The sequence below is a fragment of the Taudactylus pleione genome, unplaced genomic scaffold, assembly GCF_031769625.1.
Source record: "Taudactylus pleione unplaced genomic scaffold, aTauple2 ptg000111l, whole genome shotgun sequence".
NCBI classification, from domain to species: domain Eukaryota; kingdom Metazoa; phylum Chordata; class Amphibia; order Anura; family Myobatrachidae; genus Taudactylus; species Taudactylus pleione.
Window position 1 is genome coordinate 6,790,582 of NW_028284513.1, and position 21,753 is coordinate 6,812,334.

General features: G+C 42.4%; 1 protein-coding gene across 2 annotated transcripts in view; it reads left to right on the forward strand.

Moving 5' to 3' along the window:
- The window catches only part of LOC148525157 (relaxin receptor 1-like), a 433,734-nt gene that overhangs the window by 389,647 nt on the left and 22,334 nt on the right, over nt 1–21,753 (forward strand). For both annotated transcript variants that reach the window (XM_088471159.1, XM_088471158.1), the window contains one exon: nt 1,924–1,995. In XM_088471159.1, the coding sequence (XP_088327285.1) occupies nt 1,924–1,995 (72 nt within the window). The remainder of the gene's footprint in view (nt 1–1,923; nt 1,996–21,753) is intronic.

Genomic DNA, 21,753 nt, shown 5'->3' on the forward strand with positions numbered 1-21,753 from the left:
TCAACATCAGACTTTAGGGAGAGATTTATCAAATCTTGGAGAAAGAGAAAGTACCAACCAATCAGCTTCTAACTGTCATTTTTCTAACATAGCCTGTAAAATCACAGTTAGAAGCTGATTGGTGGGTACGTTTCATTTCTCCATCAATTAAATATCCCTACACTTCTTTCTTAAGTGGTCCCAAATGTAATTTCCTTTTGAAAGACTTTATAAGCAGATCTTAGAGTACCCATTTAGAAAGCCACCTGCATAGGCATAACCCAGCTACTGGATTACAGACAGAGGCCAATACTCATACATACAACTACTATTTGGTACTAAGACAAACTGCCACAAAACTACAGCCTATGTTTCACAAAGATGGCATATGAATATCCAGAGAACCACCACTCATGGGCAAATTTAAGATCATTTTCTGGTTTAAAACTGCCTTTTAGAACCTTAAACAAATTAAGCTTATAATTATGGACAGGACAATCTAAGACATGGGATGTAGTCAGCATCCCAGCGTGCAGGATGGCGACGGCCGAAATACCGGCGCCGAAATCCCAACAGCATCGGGATCCTGGCACCAGAATCCCGACCACTGGCATCCCGAAGGTAAGTATCGGGTATTAGGGTGAGGGTTAGGGTGCAGGGTTAGGATTAGGCATTAGGGGAGGGGGAGGGTTAGGTTTAGGGTGCGGGGAGGGTGAGGTTAGGTTTAGGCACTAGGGGGAGCGGTTAGGTTTAGGTACCGGGGAGAGAGTGTTAGGTTTAGGGTGCGGGAGGGGGAGGGTAGGTTTAGGCAATAGGTGGGAGGTTGGAGTTAGGCACCAGGGAGGGAGGGTTAAGTTTACGGTTCGGGGTAAGGCTTAGTCTTACCTTGTTTCCTTATGGGTGTTGAGATTATGACTGTCCTGATGCCGCTGTCGGTATTCTGATAAGCGGCATCCCGACCGCCGGGATCCCATACACTACCCCTAAGACATATCCACACTTCCTTTGTACAGGCAACACAACATATCAGGGGATTATTCAACATTGGTTTTTAACATGTTGTATTTTTCACATCCCACCAGAAATTGCCGATCATAAGAGTCTGCTGATTGGCAGATCAGGCCGCCGATCGGCATTGGGGAATCGGTGATTGGCTCTTTAGATGTATTGCCCACATTATGCAAGGCTGTTTAATAATAAGTAAAAGGTATAGAGAATGGCAGATATACAGGTACAAACCAAAACCAGCAGTAATGACAGCTTATAATACAAAGAACTGATGTATGTAATTGTAAATCAGACCCTGTATTGTAATGTATTTAGCTCTTTTCATAATGCCAATAGTTTGAAGACTACTGTTTATATGTATAAAATAAATAACATTGTTTTTCATTCTATGGGGTTTATTTACTAAGCGTCGGGTTCTAAAGACGTATAGTAAAAAAATTTACATTTTGGGAATAAACATGTTCAGAAGCAACAGATTTTAGAGCCCGACACTTGGTAAATAAACTCCTACATCTCACTTGGGCTGTTGAACAGACAAGAGCATCCTTGAACAAGGGAAACTATTGTATTGTTGAAATAGTTTGCAATAGCAGTACAAAAGAATAAGTCAAAAGTGAGTGATAGAAAGCAGAAAAGAAAATAATTGTGACCCTTCAATATTCTATTGTTTCTTATATAATTGTTTCTACCCTTAGTCCCATAATATTAAAACGCTAATGTATTTTAGCCTGAAACCCATTCAGTGCACATATTTCTCATTTTAATTACATAAATATTAATTACATAAATACATGAATTTATCCCAAACACTGGTATTTTGCCTACTTCTACAATATCTTTCATTTGATAGACTCCATTTGAATAGCCAAACTGGGAAAACAAACAAATATATGCCATATTACTTTGTAATGCTGTTTACTTTTTTTTTTTTTTTAGGAATATTTCCTTCAACCCTGTGAACCACATCCCACACAACCAGTTTGATTTTTTGACCCACCTGCAGTCTCTGTAAGTACCTTGGCTTCACAGGATACATTAATGATGAATCTGGAGAGAACATTTGCTCTAGTTCATGGACTGTGAGTCAGTTTTCAAGTTCATGTTAAAATGCACTATTCACATAAGCCCAAAAAATGTACCTGTACATTTAAATATCCATGGCTTAATATTAAGTTACATGTATCTTAAGATACATACAGCATGAAATATAGCATATAGATGCTTCCAGAGCAAAGATACTCAAGTTATCATCATTATCAACTCCCAAACCTGCACACGGCTTATAAGTTATAACACGTAAAAGATATTGCTCCTAAGTAAAGTATATAACGCTTCATGTGGATATAACATGCATCTCAATGGGGAATTTTCTAGAAAGACTTGGGGGCCTGTTCATGATGTTAATTATCGAGGTCCGAACAGACCCCGATAATTAACATTCTAATTCGCCGCGGCCACCGGAGCACTTCAGCATTGCTCCGGCGCCGTGGCAGCTGATGTGAAATCAGCTGACCCCGCGAGCGGCTTCACTGCTCCTTTCGGAGCAGTGAATCTTTTCACTGCTCCTGTCGGAGCAGTGATGGTGGTGCGCATGCGCAACCTTGCTGCACAGGGTCATGGCCATGCCGCACACCCCCGTCTCTTAGTATCCTGGCCGAGCAGTGCAACAAGAGGCAGAGCAGCTCGGCCAGGTTTTAGTAGAGTACGGCCCATCAGGCCATTGCCCCTTCTGGCATTTGCTAGAAGTGCCAGATGGCCAGTCCGGCCCTGGTCCCAGCAGTCAGGATGAAGTTCCAGTATCAGGACAGAGGGACAGTTCCCTAGCAATGTGAATGTTCCCCATACAGTGGTACATGTTGGGAGTTACTGTATGGCAAGATGTATGCAATATTCATGTCTCACTTAATATAATTACAGGTTGAGTCTCCCATATCCAAATTTTCCCGAAATACGGAATAATTTTGGCATGACTGAGATAATGAAACCTTTGATTTTTTCTGGTTCAATGTACGCAAACTTTGTCTAAGGCACAAATTATTAAAAATATTGTATAAAATTACCTTCAGGCTGTGTGCATAAGGTGTATATGAAACATAAATTAATTTTATGTATGTACACAAACTTTGCTTGAGCCACAAAATTATTGAAAATATTGAATAAAATTAACTTCAGGCTGTGCGTATAAGGTGTATATAACACATAAATGCATTCTGTGTGTATATTGGGGTCCCATTCCCAAGATATTTCATTATGATATGCAAATATTCCAAAATACGGAATATTCGGTTATTGAAAATACCCGTTGTCCCAAGCATTTTGGATATGGGAGACTCAATCTGCAATAATTAAAACCAACATCATTATAACAATAAAAGTGAACCATTATTTGGCAGATTGGATGTACTTGTGGGAACTTAGCTCTCCTATGGGCATGATTTTCAGTTAGCCCATAGTTAACAAATTTTGTAAATATCCATGAAGTCAGGCAAAGTGTAGGAAACTGTTTCATATATAGACCTCTAAAATTACATTGAAGATTCAGGTTTGTAAATCTATGGACCTCTATCTAAGAAAATGTATCTGACAATGAAGTAAATCTATTCTATATTTAATAGCATGGTGTAAAGGTGGACAATCATCTCCAGGCTATTGTACAGTCAGCAAACTTCAGCAGTGTGTAATAGGAAACTGCTTGCAGGGACAAAGTGACAATTCAAGGTTAGATTGCTATGCTGGCTGTTGACTATAACCTAATATAGATAATTGTGAAAATGAAATATTATTTTGATCGTAATCCCTCCCAAAGATATGGGTGGGTTTAGTTTGTTGCAAAATATGCTTTTTTGTTCTGTTGTCCAACACAGAGGGAAATGAAGTGGTTATGATAAGCCTTTCTATGACAAATACATGCAAAACTATGGGTTATTAACAAGCAAAGTTATGCAAGAGAGACTACACAGTGATAACTTATTATACAGCACCATCTACTGTCCCACCATTACATCTCTCATGTCATACTGTAGTTATATTTCAACATCTCTTTTCATCAGCTGAGAATAAGTCTGTTAAATTTATTTATTTATTATTATTTATTACCAGTTATTTATATAGCGCACACATATTCCGCAGCGCTTTACAGAGAATATTTGGCCATTCGCATAATTCCCTGCCCAGTGGAACTTACAATCTATATTCCTTACCACATGCTCACACACACTAGGGTTAATTTTTCGTTGGGAGCCAATTAACCTACCAGTATATTTTTGGAGTGTGGGAGGAAACCGGAGCACCCGGAGGAAACCCACGCAAGCACAGGGAGAATGTACAAACTCCACACAGTTAGTGCCGTGGTGGTAATCAAACCCATGACCTCAGTGCTGTGAGGCAGTAATGCTAACCATTACACCGTTAAATGTGTTTTCTTTAGTACAGTAGCTTGTGATGTCTCTTCCAAGGTAGAGGCTAGGTACCGATCAACTATGTCATCTGTGTTGCACTTGTCTTTAAATGTTCTTTTACAGCCTATGTTTTTTCTCCATACTGGCTTTTGAGCAGGTTGGTTGTCATCTTGTTTTTGTCCTTCTGTTTGCTTCCTATTTATAAAGAAAGGTACAGTAAGCGCTGCGATCACATCCGATGTTACCCGATGTATCGATGGTTGCATACACTTCCTGGAGATGACGTGCACAAGTGCTAAGACAGGCTGGTGGGCGTCTGCATACACAGAAATATAAAAAATTTATTATCCAATGCGCTGTTATTTGAAGCAGCCAGTAGGGGTTGTCAGTCCCGATAAAATATATATTATATACAAAGATGTATACCGGCGCTGAATTAAAGTTGCTGTGTTTAGTTAAAACATAGACAAGTGTGCAATTGATCACATTTATTTCATCATATACATATTAAAATATTTATACCATAGATAGAGTATACCCTATAGTTAGGGAGCAATAAATACAATGTCCAATATATCGCTAATAAGGGACTAATAAATCCATGGGTAGGACACTATCATTGGGACTGTTGTAAAATTCCACAAGCAGGGTCCAGCAAATATTTACCAAGTGAATTGTCCTGATAGCTCAGTCCAGATGGTAGCTCCTGTGTCCAAATCCTGTTGGTTGATCACAGAGTGTAGACTGGATAGGATCACTTGTAGCTGCTTCCCTTTGATGATAATGGTCGTTGTCCCGATATTCATGTGTCCAAAATATCCCAGATGGTAGATTGGTGTTGTCCCCAAGCGATAGGCAGTGAAAATGAGGCTTAACACGTTTCGCTGGCAATTGTATGTCCAGCTTCTTCAGAAGCATATCTCCAGTGTATTACTCATGCTCCTTAAATACCCTATTCATTTTCAATTAGGGCAAACAGCTGAGTACCAATTAAAAAATAATCCATTGCACACGTGTCTTTTAATATAAAATATATACATAATATAATCACCATTTAAACTTGCGTTAATGAAGGCAATCCTAAGTATGTTTAGAACCAAAAAAATATATATATTAAAACAGTAAAGAAACATTGAGTCTACCTTATTCCTATGCACTTCCTGGTTTCTTCCGATCACATGACCAGCACGTGATCCGCTAGCGGGTCACGTGGTATACTTTGAGCGGATCAGGTGGTGCATAGGTTCTTCCGTGTTTTGTATACAGTGCTGCTAAGCAACACTCCAACATGAGTTGGTCTATACTGCGTTTGATGTCGTGATCATCAGATAATGCGGAAGTGAACCGGATGATGCATAATAGCCATTCATCTGTGGATAATACCTGTTGCTAAGCAATCCACCCTATACAAATACTGTTATTTGCAATTACAGGGATAACGCATTTAGTCTTAATTGATGATCTGTAACTCATGGTTATCATGTTATATATACTATACAATAATGAATCTCCATATCTATACATACATTTAAATGTTTTAATGTTGTTAAAAAAAAAAAAAAAAACATATATAATATAGGTCATAAATAGACTTAATTGGTGAAATTGATATGAACCCCATACGTTCATTAAAAATAATATTCAATCTATACCATTGTTAAAATATATTAGCAACCTCAAAACATATTTAAATAAGAATGTCCATAAAATAAAAGAAATGGGTAAAGTATAATGATGTGTCACGCCCATCTACATATAATTTAGATAGTCTAAATATTCTATCTAATGGCATACAGCATCTTAATAAGTCTATGCTAAATGTTAATCTAGGTATAATAAATATATACATGGTAAAAAAGATTTCGTACGAAAGATGTACCAAAATATGTCTTATAAACCCTAATAAAACACATCTAATGGAGCATACACACGGTCAGATTTGTCAGACTTGTCAGATTTGTCAGATGAACGATTGAACGATTAAACGATTTGAACGATTTTACCAAAGTTTTGAACGATTTTTGACTGCATTAAAATGAATGGAATCGTCCAAGTCTGACTGCAAACACATCAGATGTCAGAAATCGTTATCTGACCATCGGGAACGCGCATCGTTGATCGTCCATCGTTCAGGCATGTCAGATATGTCAGATTTTCCTTCAGATATGAACGACTGAACGATTTTTAAATCGTTATCGTTCATATCTGAAGGAAAAATCTGATCGTGTGTATGCACCATAATATGTCATATTACAGAATTCAATTCAATAGTTTCATTTAGCCCATTTGGGTATAATGAATCAAATTGTAGTGTCCAATAAACTTCTTGTCGGCAGAGTCTATTGTACCTATCTCCTCCTCGAGCTGTTTTAGGTATCACTTCTAGCCCCATAACAGAGAGACACTTGGGGTTACTACTGTGTGTTTGAGCATAATGACGGGAAATACTGTGATGTGGATATTTGTTTATGATATTACGCCTGTGTTCCCCAAAACGGACCGGCAAAGCTCTAGTTGTGCGACCTATATAATGTAGTCCGCAACCACAAGTCAGAAGATAGATAACATAACATGTTTCACAATTAATGAAACTTTGAAGATGATATTGTTCTTTTTGTGTAGGGATGGAAATAATGGTCGTCTTGCTATCCATGTGAGTACACATGTTGCATCTTGGTTTCCCGCACTTATAGAAACCAGACGGTCTTTGAACTAGCCAAGTTGTATCTTTTTCAATCTCTGATGTTGTTAAGCTTTTCAGATTTTTTAGATGACTCGGTGCAATTATTGTTTTTATTGATTTATTTTTTCTATATATAATTTGTGGATCTACTGGTAAAAGATTACCTAAAATCTGATCATGTCTTAGGATCTGATAGTTACGTTTTATAATCCTTTTGATCTCACTTGCTCGATTATTAAATTTACATACAAACGCCAAATCATTATAAATCGTTTTCTTATTTTCACACGATTTATTTAACTGGAGTAAGTTTTTTTCATTCCATCCCCAATACATCTACGTAAGCTTTATCCAATAAATTTTTTGGATAGCCACATTTGATAAAAGAGTCTAACATATCTTTTGCCTGTGTTGAAAACGTATTGACATCACTACAATTGCGTCGAAGACGCATTAGCTGGCCTTTTGGAATATTTGTTTTCCATGGGTTATAATGAGCACTGTTGTAATGTAAATATGAATAAGTATTAACATTTTTGACATAATTAGAGGTTATGATCTGATTATCCACAATACTGAGTGTCACGTCCAGGAAATTAGCACAGGTCCTGTGATAGCAGTGAGTGAAAGTTAAATTATAAGAATTGTGATTTAAAGAATCAACAAAAGAAAGTGCTGAACATAGATCCCCATCCCAAATAATAAAAAGATCATCAATATAACGGCCATAGAAGACCAGAGACGCACCCCACTCGCTCCCCCACACATGGACGTCCTCAAAGTCGCCCATGTATAGGTTCGCATAGCTGGGCGCGAATCTGGTCCCCATGGCCGTTCCCATCACCTGAAGATAAAGTGTCTAAGAAAAGGAAATAATTGTGAGATAAGATAAATGAAATGGAAGAAAGGATTGGTGTGTCTCACTGAGGTCGCCATCCAAAAGACTGCATACACAGAGCGATCGCACGCCAAGACATAGTGGGTGTAATGCCTTGCCGTGTGATCGCCTGCCTTCCCAAATTTGCATACGCAAATGTGAGCGAACACATCTAGCAAGCGGGTCTGAATGATGTCCTAAGTCATTTGTTCAGATGACGTATTGATGGCCTGTGTACTGTAGGATTTCTCTATTCCTAAATTAAGCTAAGACATTGCATCAACCCTTAGGTCTTCAACAAAAGTCATGCTGTTGCTTCTAGTATTCTCTATCATTCGGATATATCATTGTTTCTACTTCAGGGTCCATAGGGGGTCCACAGGGTTGACCTTGGGGTATAGGTTGGGAACCAAATCCGGGCACCACGCAGTTAAAGCTTTTAGCTCCCAGGATGCACTTGGGTCCACTCTCCCTATAACCCCGCCCCCCAGCCAGAGGCACCTCAGTTTAAGTTGGTGCCCGGCCGGAGTCGGGTTACCGTTTAGTGCAGTGGGGAGCTGATTAGCAGCCCCTAAGCTTTATTTTTTCTAAAGGACAAAGTTTTTTTTATTTTTACTTTGGATTCTTCAGAGCGGCAGCGTCGGACTGTCCATAGGACGTCTAAGCTGCCGCTCCGTCACCACGCTGGCGCTGAGACGCCAGTACAGATCTGGGGATCTCAGCGGGACCCCAGAGTCTGTACTAGCCGGACTCTGTGGGCACCCAGGACTGCTGCCGGATCCACGGGGAGCAGGTAAGGCACGGGTCACCGCTTGCGGTGATCCGCGCATTTGAAATGCAGTCCTGTGCCTCCTGTCTCTGGGCCCCCCATACCCTGTGTGTCCACTAGACCACCAGGGACTTAGTGTTCGGTGCAGGGAGCCGGCATCCCGGGGGTTATTAGCCGGCCAGGAGAGGCAGCCTCCCCTCAGCTCAGCGCGCCTTTCAGTATCTATAGTCTGGCGTCGCTGAGCTGCTTCCTCCGCGGGCCACGCTTCTTCTGAGGTCTCCAGCGGCCATTTTCTCTGTGGTGCTGCAGAAATCTCCGGAAATGGCAGTGAGTCCAGTCCCCCTGCGTACCTCACCATCAGGTCAGTGTACACAGCGCTGTACCCTTCCCAGACACTGAATCTGGGCAGTTGCATGCAGTGTAATAGTGCAGTATATTATATGACATGTTTATGTATATATCTGCATTGTATGTGACTTATGCTAGTGCTGACTGTCTGTACTTTATTCTCTCACCTGTCAGTGTATATCTATCCCTTTTCCTTATCTGCCCTAATACAGCTGTACTTGGGGTGGTTCTGAGACCTCACATTTATATACTTGTTAATATTTGTGAGGTTTGTCACATACTGTTGCGTGCTGCACGTTGCCATATTTTGAGTGGAACTGTGTGTTGCATATGCTGAAAATGGGTCCCTGCAGCTAATTTTTAGTATCAGTCAGGACCAGTATAACGCTGCTTGACCGCAAGGCTTGGTCAGATATGTCTGACCAGGAGATAGAGCGTTATACTGCACCCATTTTTACTATCCTGCAAGCCATGTGCTGCAGGTGTTAGTGCGGAGGATTTAACTCTAAAAGGGTTCTGTATGTGGCGTCATCGGGTGCCGGCCCCTTTCACGACCCCCTTGGGTGGTTTGTTTTCTCGGGATCCTCTCAATTGCGGATCGCCGGGCGGGCCCCATTGTTGTACCTCACTTGGGGTTACTTCACCATACTGCCCTTTTTCATCTCAGGGTATCTCGCAGTTTCTTGCACTCTTCCCCTGTGACACAGACTATCGCTCCCTGCAGGGGTTTTTCGTGTATATGAATTCTATCTGGTGCCACAATAGTCTGTCATGCCCCTAGCAGGGATTACCACAACAGCCACCCTGGGTGGATGTCGTTTTTCTACGAAACGCAAATTGGCGTGGTTGACGCCCTGTGGTTACTTCCCAGTTGGCTCTGCCGTGAACTGGATACTGTTTTGGGCTCTTTCCCTCTTACACGGGGGGAAGCCTATTTCAAGTATTATTATCCCTGCTTTAGGGCTGGTAGCAGGTCCATTCTGGTTAGAGTGAATGTTGACCTACACCTGTATCATACACCCTCAGTATTACGTGCCTTCTGGTTCCCTGTTGCTGACTAGCGGGTGGATCGCATGGCGGTACTCTGGCTGTTGCCAGATATGAGGTATTACAACAGTGTTTGGCCTCCTGTCCCAAATTCCCTGAGGGTCATCACGAGCCCCTCCTGGGGTGGATGGGCGTGTTACTCGTCGGATTACAGACGTTACTACGCATCCCATTCCTGCGTGGTCAGATTCTTCCGATCCGTAGGTGGTAACTCTGCCTGAAATCAGTATACTCACTTTCAGGGGTTGTTACCCATCCTACCATGGCTATAGCATGGTTGGTTAATACTATTGCATACTGAGCTGATGCATTTGTAATGTTTTTTCCCCTCCAACACGTCTGGGGTTCAAATGTATTTGGTGGCTCACGTAATATATGCAGTTGTCATAGGTGGACATGCCTATATTGGATACCAGTCTCCTAACTTTCAGAGTTCCGGCTGCGACGGTATCCACCGTAATACCCTATGGCTGCGCTCTGGGAATGCAGAGGTGCAGATACCATTTATAGGGTGGATCTTGTTGGGTCCTGACCTTGACAGTGGCAGTACAAATTTTCCGCCTTCAGCTATGCCCACTACAGGGCCTCAGACTAAGTCTATTAAGTCTTTTTGTCCTCTGGGTCAGCCTAAAGGTTTGTTTCTTCATAGACTGTCGGCCTTTACAAGGGCCGACATATCCAGTACCGAGCAGGCCTGGACTGCCAGCCGATCCTGCTTCTGAACCTACGGATATATCTTCAGCCTGACGAGACAGGCCTACCACTGGGAGATGGCAATTTTCTCAGTTCGCCCGGTACTAGTGTCTAGTTGCCACGGCTACGTGGGTAGGAGGGTACGCCCTCTCTTTGCTCCGGCGGCCTATTTCCATGTGATGGTACGCAGGCCCTTATTCGGATCCGAACAGGGCTTTACAAATCCAGAAAGCTATACAGTTGTTGCGGTAAGCGGAGCTAATTGGGCCATCCCCACTTTCTCAGCGAGGGACTGGTTGTTCTGCTTTCTTTCTGGTGCGGTGGCTGAATGGTCCTCTTTGGCCTATTCTCTGTCTCAATTCCCTGAACCAGTTCCTAAAGCTACCTGGGCTCAGGAGGCAATCCCTATGCTCCATCATACTATGCTTGGAACCTGGGGACTTTATGGTATCACTGGATATACAGGACGCGTGCCTACGGGTACTTACAGAGACCTTGCCTCAGCATGGACTGAGGTTTGCTGTATCACAGCACTTACGATTTTTCGGGCTCTGCCTGTTGGGACTGTTCTCAGCCCCACAGGGGTTTACCAGCGTTTTGGATTTTCTGACAGTTCTTCTGCTCAGTATATCCCAATGCTCCTGTACCTGGATGGTCTCCTGCTCTTAGCAGGATCACCGGGGTACTTTACAGCCGGGTCAGGTTGACTGTGGCTTGTTCAGGGTGCAGACGTTTAATCAATGGGGAAAAAGTCCTCCCTGCATCCCTCTCTGGGTATTCTTCACCTAGGAGCCCTGCTGGATTCTCAGAATCTGAGAATTCTTCTGGCGTAAGACGGCATCTCCACTCTTCCATTAGGAGTACATGGATGTCTGCGCAGTCGACATATGTCTTTACACTCTGGGATGCACGGTCCACTATTCAGTGTCTGCCTTTGGAAGGGTGGAATGGGCTTAGTTACATTCCAGGCCTTTCCGTAATTGGCTTATCTCCAGATAGAACACGTTTTTTCTGTCTGATCACTGTTCAAACGATGATGCTCTCCCCGGAGGCAAGTCGGTCCCTTTTCGAGTGACTATGGCCATCTCGTCCAGGGTATTCTTTGCTAAGGACAGTGTCTGGTTCGCATCCATTTCAGTGCAGTTGGATGTCTGTCGATTCCACCCTGTCAATTAACTTGTTGGAACTTTAGCCTGTCTTGGGCCTTCACTCTGGCATAGCCCTTGTTTCCCGGTGAACCTGAAACAGTTCAGTCCGACAGGGTCAGAACAGTGGCTTCCTTTTTAGCAATACTGTTCGTTGGGTGGCAATGTCAGGTATGTCATACATTCGGACATTGTCTGAGGGTCTCCTCCCGACCATCTCGACAGTGTTCATTTCAGGTGCTCTCCATTGGGAAGCGGGAGTCCTCAGCCGTCACGACGTGCATCCCGGGGACTAGTCTCTTCCCCAAGAGAGGTTTCATCTCCTGGTGAGCAGGGGGGGGGGCCCTCCTGAGGTGACCCTCATGGCCTTCTGACTCTATCACACTATGGTGTTACAGTCCAACTCTGGGGATTCTGAAACAACCTTCAGTGACTCTTTGTCGGTGAAGTGGTTCTTCCAATTTGCGTACCTGTGTTCTCCGATCTCTATTCTTTCTCGAGGGAAGTGTTTCAATCGAGACGGAGATGCTTTCCTGCTGGTGGCTCCTGATTGCCCCAGATGTCAGGGGTACTTGGTTTTTCGGAGTCTCTCCATCGATACTCCATTCCTGATGCTTCACTGCCCAGACCTGTTGTCTCAGGGTCCTGGGGTTTGCCTTGGTCCTGGGTCGTTTGTCTTTGACTGCGTCCCTACAGTGGTCTTACGGCTTCCCTGGCTTTGTCATCGTTGGAATGATTAGAGCACATGGATCAGCTTTTGCTGGGACCTACCGCAAACTGTGGCAGCCATAATTCTTATGGTATTATACCTGTCGATACGATCCTCTGGTGTCCAGGATTTCCAGATATTCTGGCATTCCTTCCGGCTGGCTTGGGTTTCACCCTCGGCCTGCTCTTCCTGACAGTGCGGATCTTTACACTGTCAGTATGATTAAGATATGGAATTGCTCCGCTCTGGTATCCAGTTCATCCTTTGGAGTGTTTTCTGGATTATGCCTCCATTTGTCCTCCATAGGGACTCCTTGGGAGTTAGTAGTGGTTCTTCGTTAACTCCGGGGAAAGTTAATGGAACCGCTGGTTGTGATAGCCATTACATGGTCTATTGCTTTGGCTTTCTCTCTTTCTCTCAGGGAGTTTATATCAACCAGGTGAGTGTTGGAATTGGGAGCTTTCTCATGTGGCTCCCTCTTCTGGAGGGCATCATGTCATGGTGTGAGTTGCTCGCACCTTGTGTTTCTTCTTAGTGATTTTTAGGTTCCATATTAGTCTGGAACTTATGGTGCGGCCATTCAGTCCCCAGTCCTCTCGGCTGGTGTGGCCTCATTGACTGTGGTCCGGCCTCTGTGGATTTATGTGATCCGTTCAAGTTCCTGACGGAAATCGGACTCCTTATTGGTGGCCTGAGATTTCTGTTTTTTACAGGAAAGGATGGCCTATGGCCAAATGTTGGCTGGACGGCCTCGTATGTCTTCTTCAGGGGCCTACCCATGGGTAGGCCTTTCTGTTGTTGATGCTTGTTTTTTCTCGGGCCATGTAACCCTCGTGGGTGGCTCGCTGTGGCGCCTTGGCTGTTTTGCCTTGCTAGGTGGCCACGTGGTCTTCTGTTCACACCTTTTTAAGGTTCTAGGCATTGGTTTCCTTTGCCTCTCAGGATGCTTCCTTTTTGGCGGCGGATTCTCCTCTCAGCACAGGAGGGTCCCCACCCTTGGTTGAACGGCTTTGGGACATCCCCAAGGTCAACCCTGTGGACCCCCTATGGACCCTGAAGTAGAAAACAAGAGATATGGTAAAAACTTACCTTTGTTATCTCTGTTTCTACGAAGTCCACAGGGCGCCCGCCCTGACGCACCTGGCTTCAAATGGGCTGTGTGGCTGGTCACCGGTTTTCCGTCTCCCATTTCTGTGAGTATGGTTATCAAGTGTTCCAGTTTTCTCTCTTTTTCTCTCCTCCTCCGGCCTTTGGCTACTTACTAACTGAGGTGCCTCTGGCTGGGGGGCGGGGTTATAGGGAGAGTGGATCCAAGTGCATCCTGGGAGCTAAAAGCTTTAACTGCGTGGTGCCCGGATTTGGTTCCCAACCTATACCCCAAGGTCAACCCTGTGGACCCTATGGACTTCGTAGAAACAGAGATAACAAAGGTAAGTTCTTACCATATCTCTTGTTATATTGTACAACATGAATTAATTCCATTGTTTGGTTTTGCAGCTTTTTGCATTTCTCTTAAGTAATATAAAAAAAATGCTTTGCATCCAAAAACTAGGTTTCTCACCAAAAGTTCTCACCGAAGCTTTCTCCATTGTTCCAGAAAATAATCTGTTTTGCAAATAATCATTTCATCGTTTCAGTCAGGGTTCTGTCCTTTCTGTCAGCTGTCCCATTATACTCTGCTGCCTATGGAACTGTATTTTGATATTTTATTCTGTGTTGTCTTAAAAAGTTCTCAATTTTTTTACATCACATCTATTATCACTTCCAAATAGGAATGGATATTTCTGAAACGTACTACATTTTTACAAAGTCCTGGAATTTGTTCAATACTTCATATTTGTTCTGCATCAGATAAGTAACTATATATTTGGACAGTAATCTGTACAAGTTACCTTCACTTCCTGGTGAGGGTAAATTTCGTAGGACCCGTCGCATATGTCACTGTGTATGAAATCAAGTGATCCTAAGGTTTTGTTCTTATTTATTTTAGCAAATCTTGCTCATATAGCTTTAGCTTTCATGCAAAAATTGTACCTCATAATTTCTGGAAGTTGAAAGTATGAGAGGTTCCACGTTTGCAGCTCCTGTATGCTATCCTGGTGTTGGTGACCAGGCATCTGTGCCAAGCACAAATATTAATTATTGTGTCTGTGTGTGGATATTCTCACCTATTCCTTTGCAGTGTTTAGTCGATACATGTGTTCGTCCACTTTGGCTCTGACTATTATCATTCTTGCTTCAGGAAAATACACTTATAAACTTGGAATTTGATGGGAGTACTTTTCACGACCAAATGCATTCAGACAAGAGTTCGTTTTCCATGCTAGATACATAGAGCACATCAGGGGCGTCTTTAGAGAGGAGGGGGCCCGTATGCTTCCGTCACGGGCCTCCTCCTCTCACCCTGGCTGCTGGCAGAAGACTGACGAGGCTAGCCCGGCCACCTTAGAATCAGTAGACTCTGGGCACTAGAGTGTGCCCAGAGTCTACTGCACATGCGCAGATCACCGGGGAAACGTCACGCCGCCGTTTTCCCAGCGATATACTCACAGTGCATGCGCAGAACACCAGAAAAATGGCAACGGCGGCCATTTTCCGTCATTTTGAGCGGCACTGAGAGACCTGAAGCGGGACCTCGGTGTGGTACGTTTTAGATAATATGGGTGCAGGGTGTGCGGTGTGGGCCCCCCTGGACCTGGGGTCCCGTGTGCACCGCAAACCCTGCACCCATTATAGATACGCCCATGGAAGCACATCCTTTACTGGACTGCAATATTGTTCCAATGTGTATTGAAGCAAATTGTAGACTGTGCCCAGTTCTTCAGCAAATTTACTATTTTCTAGAGACGAGCGGGTCCGGTTCGCCGAGAACCCGAACATTGCAATTCCGAGTTGAATCCAAATCTGGCTCAGGTTTTCCCACCTAACTCTGATCCAAAAATGAGGCAAAACGTCATCATCCCGTTGTCGGATTCTCACGGGTTTTGGATTTTGTAAAGATCACGGTGATCAGCGCCATCTTCACTCCGGCTGTGGAGAGTGTACAGAGCAGACGTGCTCTGCTGATCAAGGGTGCAGTGTTGGGTTGGGTCGGCTGTGCATAAAGTGGGGGTGCTGCTGTGTCACTGTTGTACTGTCAATCAAGGGACTCTGTTCTTCTCTGTCGTTCAAGGGTGCAGTGTTGTTAGGCTGGGGCTGCAGTACATAAAGTGGGGAGTGCTGCTGTGTCACTGTTGTCCTGTCAATCAAGGGGCTACGGCTGCAAGTTAAAATTAATAATGATCATTCCACAAAAAACAAAAAACTTTTTTTTTCATTTTTTTTTGTGTGTTCTAGCTATGCTTTTATTGTTCGGTGACACTGCCGGCCAGACCGCAGTTTATCATTCACGTATTTGTGAGACTGCAGGTGGTCGTCCGCATTCCGCAGGGGTGCTTTGTTGTCCATAAGGGCATGTTGTGTTGTTCATCAAGGGACTGCTGCCTTGTCCAGGGGTGCTCTTCCCCAGTGTAAAAAAATAAAATTTAAATAAAATTAGCATTCCACAAAAAAATTATATTTTTTTTCAGATTCTTTTGTGTGTATTAGCTACGCTATTATTGTTTGGTGACACTGGCGGCCAGACCGCAGTTTGTCATCCACGTATTGTGACACTATAAGTCATAGCGCAGTGTGTTATTCTTATTCATAAAAAAATCTTGTGACACTGTAAGTGGTAGTGCATTGTGTTATTCTTTTCTTATTCATAGAAAATATTGTGACACTGTAGGTCATTGATACCACAGTGTAATATTTAAAATTGGTACAAATTGACATGTGTGCTGTACCCCACTTCATTCGTGTTTGTTGATATGGAGAATGATGAGTTGAGAGGAGAGCAGGAAGCACATACTAGTGCTGTAGCTGCTGGCAGTCATGATGATACTAGTCCGTCTTCATCATCTACTGAAGCCAAGGACATGAGGGCCTTGAGTCAGGGCATCTAAAATCAAAGAACCAATCTTTTACAGTGGTAAAGAAGAAAACATCAAAGGGAAAGTTAGCTGCAGAAAGACATAAAATTGGCAATATGCCTTTCAACAACACGAAGTGGCAAGGAAAGGCTAAGGTCTTGGCCTTTATTTGTGACTGGTGGTTCTGCCTCTTATTACAATTTAAGCACAAGTGAACATGCTGACATAGAAATCGAGGATGCTTCTGTGGAAGTGCACTAGGATGAGGAGGATATTTGTGTAGCTGGTGCTAATAAGGATGTTGACAATGATGATGTTGTTGATGAGAATGTTGTTTGTGTAAATCAGGCACCAGTGGAAGAAACAGTTGTTGCCCATGATAAGGAAAAGCCCAATGTCATGTCTCGGCATAATACAAAAAAATCCACTTCTTGTGTATGGAATTATTTCTACCCAAATCTGGATAAAAATTGTCAAGCCATCTATACCCTTTGTAAAGCCAGAATAAGTAGAGGTAGGAACCTTAACCATCTAGGAACCTCCTCCCTGTTACATCTGCAGTGCATCCATCAAAAAGTTTTATTAAAAATTCAGAAACTTTGGCTACAAAAGTACCAACAAGCCGTCCAGCATCAGCTTCTCTCTGCTAGATCCAAGCACCTGCCATCTTCACCACGTTCATCAACAATATGCTCAATGATGTAGTGATTGGTTTGTTTGGGCCTCCAGAAGACAAGCTACCAATGGGCAGCTGACATTGCTGGCAATGATCTCTATGTGCACAAACTGGCTATACAGAGGCAAGATGTTGTTGCCATCATCATTCGATTCCTCACCCTCATCAGTGTCTACATCATCTTTCATCACACAATATTAATTTGTCCCCACTGGAATCCACCATTACAGGAGCCTCTGTAATTTTTGGATGTAATTGGTGGTAAAGGTCTTCCTCATGGAATTTGTAGTTCATTATGATGAACATCATCTTTTCCACATTTTGAAGAAGTAGCCTCCTACACCGATTGCTGACAAGGTTCCTGACTGTGCTGAAAACTCTTTTAGAGTACACACTGGAGGGTGGGCAGCTCTAGTAAAGCAAAGCCAGTTTGTGCAAGGGGCTCCAAATTGCCTTTTTTTTCTGCTAATAGTCAAACAGACTGTCTGACATGCCTAATTGGATGCTATCATTAAAAATAGTCCTCAACCATTCTTTGAATGATGACCATATTAGATGGAGTCACAGTAGAGGTCACATTAATTTAATTGTAGGCAATTCTTTTAGACCCGATCAGATGTCAAAACTTGGCTGTGTTGCCTCACCTGCATCACCAGTGGGTCTTTTGGGAAAATTTAGTTTTTCCTTGGCAGCTGCATTTGCTGGAGAAACTGAAGGAGGAGCCATCGCTGCATCACGTGCCACTTGAACTGACAATTTGCTTACCAACAGATCTGTGTCCGTTGACAAGAAAGACACGATATATTACTTAAATCTAGGATCAAGCACGGTCGCCAAAATGTATTGATACGATTGGAAGGTCCTGTCAACCCTTGGTTCCTGGTGAGGTGAATAAAGGATTTGATCTACAATTCAAATGTAGTTTGCAGAATCGTTTTGTTTCAGCTCCTCCTTCAGTTTCTCAAATTGCTTTTCCAACAGTCTAATTAGGGGAATTACCTGACTCAAGCTGGCAGTATCTGAACTCACTTCACAGGTGACTACTTTGAAGGGTTTCAGCACTTTGCACAACATGGAAAGTACTTTCCTCAGAGCTTTAGTAAGGTACATTCCCCCTTCTCTTCCTATGTCATAGTATGCTGTGTAGCTTTGGATGACTTTTTGCAGCTCCTCCATTCGTTGAAGCATATAAAGGGTGGAGTTCCAACTTATAACTATCTCTTGCTTCAGCTGGTGTCAGGGCAAATTCAACATTTCTTCCAGGTGCTGCAATCTTCTACATGCACCTCCTGAATGGCGAAAATGTATAGAAAGTTTTCAGGCCAGAGAGAGCATCTCCTGCACAGCCATGTCATTTAAAAAAAAAAAAAAAAAAATTGCACCACCAAGTTGATTGTGTGAGAAAAACATAGGATGTGTTGGAATTCACCCAGCTGTAATGATCTCACAATATTGGTGACTTTGTCAGAAATTATGAATCCTGAGGAGAGTCCAAGCTGGAATACAAAATAGTAGCCGCTCATATCAACTTAATTGTATTTCACAGGTGCTTGTAAGGGGAGGGGTTTACTCTGAACTACAAGGAAAAAAAATAAAGGTTTCTTCCCGACACACTGCAAAAAAACAGCAGAAAAACTTGAATACTACATGATAATAGAAATTCAGAGGTATTTGTTGTATACATTTGCAAATATATGAGTAAGTGCCAGGCCAGCGTTAAGGCTCCTCTATACTGGCATTCCTAACGCTACATGATAATAGCACCCACTCTGGATCATATAATTGCATACTGTTGTGCTACATGATAACAGCACATAACTAGAGTCCAAGTGGGGTAAGCCATTTTGTAATGACTTCCCTGAGTTTGGTTGTCAGAGGTATGCCTCTTAGTGAAACCAGTGATGCACAGAGTAGCCTGCCTTTGAATTAGCTGCTGTTTCTTAGATGCTGCTGCTGTTGGTACCGATAAAGGCAATACACCCACCCAGTGGGCTTGTTACAGTCATGTAATCTTGCGTTTAATCTGTTCTGCTTGTCCACATATGTGTGGTTAAGTAGACAGTGGGTACAACGGCATTTTGGAGGACACTAATTAATTTTTTTAATGTCCCTGTACAGGCTGGGAATTGCTTTTCTAGTTAAGTGGAATCTATATGGGATTTGGTAGCGGGGACACAGGACCTCAATGAACTGTTTAAAACTAAAACCCACTGCATTATTGGCAGATATTGGATGCACATCTAATACCTAATACCAGCACAGATGTTATGGCATCAGTGATCCGCTGTGCAACTGGGTGACTGCTGTCATACTTGCTCCCCCTTGCAAAGGATTATTTAACAGTCATTTGTTTTTTTTAAACTACTACTTGGATGAAGATCCACCCCCAGGAGCAGCAGCAGGCATAGCGCTCAAGGGTTCTTCTAGGGCAAGGACTGATGTGAATGATTTCATATGTTTTGTAAATGCTTCCTCCCCTCCTCCCTCATAAGTGTGCCTCAGAATAAAAAAATTAAACTAAATTTATCAACCCTTCCTTTTCCTGCCTTCAACTACATACATACTCCAACTCCCTCAGGCCTCTTGAATAAAAAAAACATTTGTTTCCTGATGTGCCATATTGGAAGTTGAACTGCCACAGCCACTAAAATCTTCTACATGCTGTTGCTGAATTCCAAATTTGTCCAGAAATTACATACAGTGCATAAAGGAGACTGATGTACACCACCTGTTGTTGATAAATAACTTCCAGTAAGCCCAGCAAACATCACGGATGCTGGAAGTTCTAGTTCAGCTGAATAGCTACCGGCTGCTTTCCTTTGATGTAAACAGCAATTCTTGGTCTCATTATCCCTAACAACCTCCCTGAGCACAAAGTAAATATCTGTTTACAGTATGTACTAGCAGCACCTCCACAAGTAAGGCCACCACATTTCTATTAGTTGTATAAAAAAAACCTCCTCCAGATCAAAGATGTCTTTCATGAACTGAAGAATTTGTTCCTACATTGATCTTCCCTCATAAAAAAATGTAAGAATCAAAACATTAAAATAAATAAATTAAAAACGAATCAATCCTTCCGTTCTTTCCCTGACTTTAGTACTTAAACATATTCCAACTCTCTCGGGCCTCTGACGTAGTTCTTGATTAATCAAAACATTCTTGGTTTTTAAACTTCCTATGTGGTCGTATAGTTTATTTAAATGCCTGTCTACCACTCCAGCACCACTCCGTGCCATGTTGGAAGCTGAAATACCACATGTTAGTGCCGCCCACTGCTGTCACTTAGCTTAGTCAGCCAGCTAGTTGGATGCAACCTTTTGGCCTAAATTGGATTAAATCAATATTGTGGAATGTGAGGTGGTCAAAATTGAATGGAAACAAGTGGAAATTTATGTTATTAAGGTTAATAATACTGTAGGAACAAAAACAGGCCCAAATTCTGTGATTTTAGCTGTTTTTATGATTTTTTAGAAAAAAATACAGATCCAAATCCATAACCAAAACACACAGGGGCGGTTTTGCCAAAACCAAATTCAGATCCAAAACACGGAGATACTGATCCAAAACCAAAACACGGGTGTCGGTGCACATCCCTACTATTTTCCAATCTAGATTCAAAACAGATTATCTCTTTGTGATATAGGTCAAGTACTGTGAAAAGTTTATATCATTAGTCACATGAGTTGTTGCTCCCATAACTATGCACCAGCAATAGAACAAGTTCCACACCTCTGATTTGTGCATCAGTGAGTGTGGTTTTAACTTTTTTCTTAGACTCTTGGAAATTTTCTGTATTGCTCTACTTTCTTTCTATATTGAACAATCTTCACTAAAGTGTCGTTGTTTCTTTCATAGTCTCTCATTTATTTATTATGTGAATTTATGCGAGATGTGTATGGTGTATGCTGCCCCTATTCACATGCATACTGTTGTTTTCTAATGCTAATATGCATATTACTTACTTGCTGGGACAGTAATGTACTGACTTCTGGGTTTATGACCCAGGAGTCTTATTGCGCATAAGCAAGCCACGGCGGGAGTGGGTGGGATCCTTCAGGTCATATTCAACTAAAAAGCTTATGGTTGGTTGCGCTTGTCTGTCTTCCTCATCACGCTCTCTAGTCTGTCCATTAATCATTTCCCACAACTCATGTCTGGACAGCAGCATCTAGACCTTAAATTACCATAGCTAGTAATTATTCAGTATTGCAACTAAGCTGCCGCACTCCAAGTGCATTATATAATCATATAGGAAACATAATAAATCATGGAACTAATTTATAATCCACATTTAAGAAGATATAAAACAATAGAATCAGCCATATGACGTTATTAATGGGTACCAGTAACGACAGCCATGGAGATAATGTGTCTCTACAATCCAAATTACATACTATTGCTTCCTGTGCAGAAAATTATATCCTGAATATATGCTTAGTTTTAGAAAAACAACTATGTATGTAAC